General features: G+C 32.0%; 1 protein-coding gene across 2 annotated transcripts; it reads left to right on the top strand.

Annotated features, from left to right (window-relative positions):
* The first annotated feature begins 615 nt into the window (after window positions 1–615).
* Window positions 616–4,263, top strand: LOC120072258 (glycerophosphocholine acyltransferase 1). Of its 2 annotated transcripts, XM_039024685.1 has the most exons (9): window positions 616–681; window positions 1,051–1,139; window positions 1,235–1,354; window positions 1,515–1,572; window positions 1,662–1,762; window positions 2,350–2,445; window positions 2,526–2,619; window positions 3,262–3,499; window positions 3,596–4,263. In XM_039024685.1, the coding sequence occupies exons 2-9, from the start codon at window positions 1,056–1,058 to the stop codon at window positions 3,957–3,959; spliced, it is 1,155 nt and encodes a 384-aa protein (XP_038880613.1). In that variant the 5' UTR covers window positions 616–681; window positions 1,051–1,055; the 3' UTR covers window positions 3,960–4,263. The 2 variants fall into 2 exon arrangements, with proteins under 2 accessions (XP_038880613.1, XP_038880612.1); XM_039024684.1 differs by lacking the exon at window positions 616–681 and having other exon boundaries at window positions 695–1,139.
* The last annotated feature ends 1,411 nt before the right edge of the window (window positions 4,264–5,674 follow it).

Genomic DNA, 5,674 nt, shown 5'->3' on the forward strand with positions numbered 1-5,674 from the left:
TTTTCAAAAAACAAAAACAAAATATATTGGCCTCGTTTGGTAATCATTTGGGCTCCGTTTAGTAACCATTTAGTTTTATGTTTTTGTTTTTAAAAATTGAGTCTATTTCATTCACATTTTTTAGAATGATTTACATCTTTCTTAAGTACAACGATTGAATTGTTAACTAAATTTCAAAAACAAAAACAACCTTTTGAAAACTATTTTTTGTAATTCTCAAAATTTGGTTATTTTTTAAACTATTGGTGAAAAGTAGATAACAAATGAAAAAAATTAGAAGTGCAAGTAGTGTTAATAAACTTAATTTTCAAAAACAAAATTATTATCAAACAAGATCCTGATTTTGGTTTTTGTTTTTAACATTAAATCTATAGACATTACTTCTATCTCTAAGTTTCTTCCTTTATAATCTATGTTTTACTAATGGTTTAAAAAATTATTAAGCCAAATTTCGAAAGCTACTCAAATTTTGAAAACTAAAAGAAATAGTTTTCAAAATTTTATTTTTATTTTTATATTTGATTAAGAATTTAATGATTGTAGTTAAAGAAAAGATATACATCATTATAGAAAATAAAAAAATATGCTTAGTTTTTAAAAATTAAAAAACGAAACGGTGATAACAAAACACCAACTAAATTTTCGGATTTTAGCAATGTCGGAAGACAGAAGTTCATGATGGTAGGATAAATTTTGTGTAGAACCATCTTGGAGTCCCATGCTTTTGATTTTAATTTTCATGCTTCCAAATTAATTCGTATCTTCTAGAAATGTGGAAAAAGAAATTCACGAGTTCTTTGATTCTGTAACGCAATGTATACATAATCTTTTAAACTTCAACGATCTTAGTTTTTAAGAAAATTACACGAAGAACAAATCTTTGTCAAAGTAGTTTTTCCTATTGGTTTTTGCATCATTTGAAATCTGAAAGCAAAATAGTTTCGACGGCAATCGAGAGCCGACCTTCTTCCTCTTTGCATTCCTTCAAAATTCCGTTCTGTAAATTCATATTTTCGATTCTTTCTTTCTGAAATCCGTGTTGTATGGTAGCAAAAATGGCGCAGAATGAAGATTACGTGGAGGATATTGATGGAGACTCGTATCAACAGGTCAAGCAAACGCTGAGGGACCGAACTAAGGTGTGTTTTGTTTTGTTTTGTTTTGTTTTGATTTCATCCTTTTGTCTTTGCCTCTAGTTTTTGCAATTTGTTGATGCTGTTGATCCGATTCGCAGAAAATGGCGCAAACGAAAGAGATGTTATCGAAACAAGCCGTTCAGACGAAGGAGATTCTATCAAAACAGGCGGTTAAGATCGCTAAGCAGGCCGAAGAACACGAAAGATTCATTAACAAGGTTTGCCTCTTCACTGTAGTGCCGAATCGAGTCGATAGGACTGATTTGATGTTGTTGAATTTCGCTTTACCGCCATCGCGAGAATGATTCATGTCTTATCGTTTTGATTTTGTTGTATTTAGAATCTGAGTTTGCGACGCGTTTTTTTCCACTTATTTAGGTTACGCACCTGCTCGGTGTTCTTGGTTTCGGAGGATTCTGCTTCCTCTTAGGAGCGAGTGAGTTAAATGATCTGAATCAATGGATTGCGATGCTTTTACCTCTTGCAATGAATTGATTTTTCTTTTTTGGCTGTTTTTCTGATCAGGACCTCAGGATATTCCATATGTATATTGTTTATTTTATGTCACCTTTGTTCCTCTTCGGTGGATATACTATCGGTTCAAGAAATGGCACTACTACCTCTTGGTAAGCGTTGCATCTTTTGTTGTTTTTTCATTTCCCTTGCAGTTGCAAACGTTCTTTTCATACAATATGAAATCGTGCTCTAGTTGAGACTTCAGATAATTTTAAGAACCTTGGGTTCCCAGCAAAATTGAAAGAGGTGAATCATTTCGTTGGCTTTCGTACATGTGCCTGATTCAGACAGTTATAACATCCATCCAGAAAATATCGACTTGAAACGTGTAAGGATGGAAGGAGATATTTAAAATTTTGGTACATTAGAGAGTTCAAATGTGATTCGGGTAAACTAATTCTAGGCTTCAGCAGCAGGTTTGGTGGATATATGAGGAAGTAGGCCTCTGTGGTTGGGTCTGTGAATTGGAGTTGGTCAAGTTCAAATCTCTAGTTTATACTGTTTGCTAATAGATAAATATCAATTGGAACTCTTCCTTTGGCTTTTTGCTTCTGATGGGAGGTTTCTTTTGATCACACCCCTTTTGATAAGTTTTCAACTTACCTAAAGTACATATGCTTGCTGCTATCATTTTTATTGTATTTCATCAAGAAGCTTTTCATGCTAAGGAGCTTACATATTTACATTCCTGACTCAGGATTTTTGCTATTATGCGAACACGATTTTCATCGTCGACCTTCTTCTGTATCCAAAAAATGAAAAACTTTTCATGATTTGCTTCTCATTTGCAGAGGTTAGTATTGCACTGTTCCGTAATCTGACTGGAAATTTATTTCACTTACCTCCATTTTGACATTCTAACTATTGCTGTAGGGACCATTAGCATGGGCGATCATAGTTTGGCGTTGTAGCTTGGTTTTTAGTTCTTTTGACAAAATAGTTAGTGTTCTTATACATCTAATTCCTGGTGAGTATGTTCTTCTTTTATATTAACATTTCCAGTAAAAGTCGTCTGTAAAGAAAAACTAATTAAAGGGATCCTTTTGATAACTGAAGAAATTCCTTGTGAAATTCCACAGATCCAATGAAAATAATTATGTCAGTCTTCAAAGCTCTGTTCAGTCTGAGTCGTCTATCTTTTTACTCACTCTGACATATGCCCCTGCTTCTCTCAGCATTTGGAAATTTTATTTCTCAATTGATGAGACCAAATGTAATATACGTTCATGATTAATTTCTTGAACTTCAATTTGTGGCAATCCTTCATCTTGCGAGAGAATTATTTCCAGATATTTGAAACATATCTTCACAAGTTATGCAATAATTGAGCCTACTAGGCCTAGGTACTCGATAGTTAGAAGTTATGTTTCCAATGCTGAGAAGGATCCACTTATAGCATGAATGTTTCAATATCAAAATCATCGTCTCGGCTAACAGAGATTATGCTCTGTTTGTAGTTCCATTAACCATTTAATAATTTGGCCCTTGTTAGATAACATTTCTGTTTTTGGTTGAATTAAGATGCTGTACTTGACCCATGAACTGGCACGTTAACATTTCTATTGCCTTATGCTACAACTTAATGATATGCTTGATGTTGCTCTTCCAGGTTTGGTTTTCTTCACCATTCGATGGTGGAACGAGGCCACATTTGAAGCCATGCATCCCGAAGGAACTTCCCGCAGGGCTTCATGGCCCTATGTAGAGGACAAGTCATACTTATGGACATGGCTTTTTCTAGTTCCCTTGGTTGCTTACACTCTCTGGCAGATTCTTTACTTTCTGATTGTCAACGTGTTGCGTCGTCAGAGGTTCTTACGAGATCCCGAAGTCATGACTTCCTACAGGTTTTCCCTATGTGACTAAAAATCAATTGCAATGGGAGCATAAGCTTTTGTGTTTCTGTTGACTCAAACAAACACTATCTTTTTGTGGTTTCTCAGGGAACTGTCTAAAAGAGCACAGAAAACAAACAATGTATGGTGGAGATTAAGTGGTTTGCTTGGAGATCAGAATCGTCTGTTCATGTACATTTTATTCCAAGGCATATTTACAGTGTTGACGATGGCATTGGCTGTTCCGATCTTCTTGTCCTATAGGTTGCATGTGGTTTTCCAGCTGCTAAAGGTTTCGGCTGCCGTATGGAATGGAGGGAGCTTTTTGTTAGAGGTCATGCCAAGGCAGGTGATTCTGAAGGAGAAGAAGAAAACAGAGACACAGCCACTTCAAGACGATCAAAATCATCTCCCAGTTCCCGCAGACGAAACGGTGACCGACATCAATTCGAGTGAGCCGTTGCAGTCTTAGGAGCCGTTATACGGGTTTTGAGTCTCTCTCCATGTTAGTTGGCTCTAATTATATATAAATATATATCGATTTTGATCCATGACTGTTGTAAGTATTGTATTACAGCTTTCATAATCAACTGCTGTTTCTAGGAGAGAGATCGAGTAGTTGTTTTTCATTTGTGTTTTTCATCTCATAGACATTGGAAATGGCTGTGAAAATAGGTAACTTTAAACATTTTAAGATTTTTGTCCATTCACTTCACTTGTTTAATCCATACGCATCACAGACTTTGGTAAGGTTTGTGTATGTCAATACCTTTTCATTGATGAGAATATCTTTACTTCATTTTGTGTTTGGGTCATAGTTCTAATTTTCCTTTTCATGGCTCGATGATATTTGAGAATTCAACCTTTTTTTTTTATTTATTTAATACTGCACACTTAACCTTCTTTTTAAGGAAAATTGAGCAATCCGCTTTGATACAGTTATATTCCTAAACTTTTTATTAGGAGTGTTCATGGATTTTGAAAGATTGTTTGAGTTATAAATTTTTTTAAATTCAAATAACCCTTATTAAAAAATAAATTCAATCTAACCCAACTATGAAATATTTAGGTTGAGTTAGATTGGGTTAATCAGGTTATTTATTTAAAATTTTGTTTAAAAAAGAAGAAAAACGTAAATATGTAAAAATCTAATTTAATTATTTTTATATGTTAGAATTAAGATTAACAAGATAATGAAACTTTTTCTTCTAAAGTGCAAAGAAATTATTTTTAAGAGTTGTTGAAGAATAAATTATTCAAAAAATATTAGAATTAAATAAAATTAAAATCAATATATATATATAAATAATTGTGTTATAAGTAATTAAAAAATATATTTTAAAGTTAATAATAAATTCGGGTTGGTTTATATTGATTTGGGTTATATTAGGTTAATCCATAAACTAACTCAACCTGTAAAATTTTCATTTATTTAAATCCAATTCAAGTACTTTTCATTTCATGAATCGCTCTAAAATTATGTAATTTGTTACGATAATACTTGTAAACAGCTTCATGTGCCATTTGTAAAATTGTCTCAACCAATTCATAGAAAAAAAGTTATGTATATATACGACTCATGAACAAGGGTAAATATAAAATTTGAATCAACTATAGGGATTTATTTCAACAATTAATAGATTAAGGATTAACTTATTAAATTAAAAATTCAAAGGTATAATCATAACAAATTATGAAGCTAAGGAGGTGATTGATCAAATTAAAAAGTTTAAGGGTATGATTGTAACAAAACCCAAAGATCAATGGACTTATCTACAATTTTTCAATTTTTTCAAAAATTACTTTAAAAATACTACTTTTATCCCTATATTTTTTACTTTAGTTCATTTTTTCCTTTAAACTTACAAAATATTCGTTTTGATCTCTGTATTTTCAACTTTTGTTCATTTTGGTATATGAACTTTCAAAAAGTGATTATTTTGATCCCTTAAAAATGAAATGGGAAATGAAAATGAAGGAATAAAAATGGTCACTTATTAAAAGTATAAATACCAAATGAACATTTTGAATTTTGAAAGTATAAGGACCAAAATTAACTGAAGTTGAAGATATTAAGACTAAAATGAACATTTTCAAAGCATAAGTATCAAAATGAATCAAAATAAAAAATAGATGAATCATAGGAGTATTTTAACTTCATTTTAATTTCTCTAAAAAACATAAGAA

The sequence above is a fragment of the Benincasa hispida genome, chromosome 2 (genome assembly GCF_009727055.1).
Source record: "Benincasa hispida cultivar B227 chromosome 2, ASM972705v1, whole genome shotgun sequence".
In the NCBI taxonomy this organism is placed as follows: Eukaryota; Viridiplantae; Streptophyta; class Magnoliopsida; order Cucurbitales; family Cucurbitaceae; genus Benincasa; species Benincasa hispida.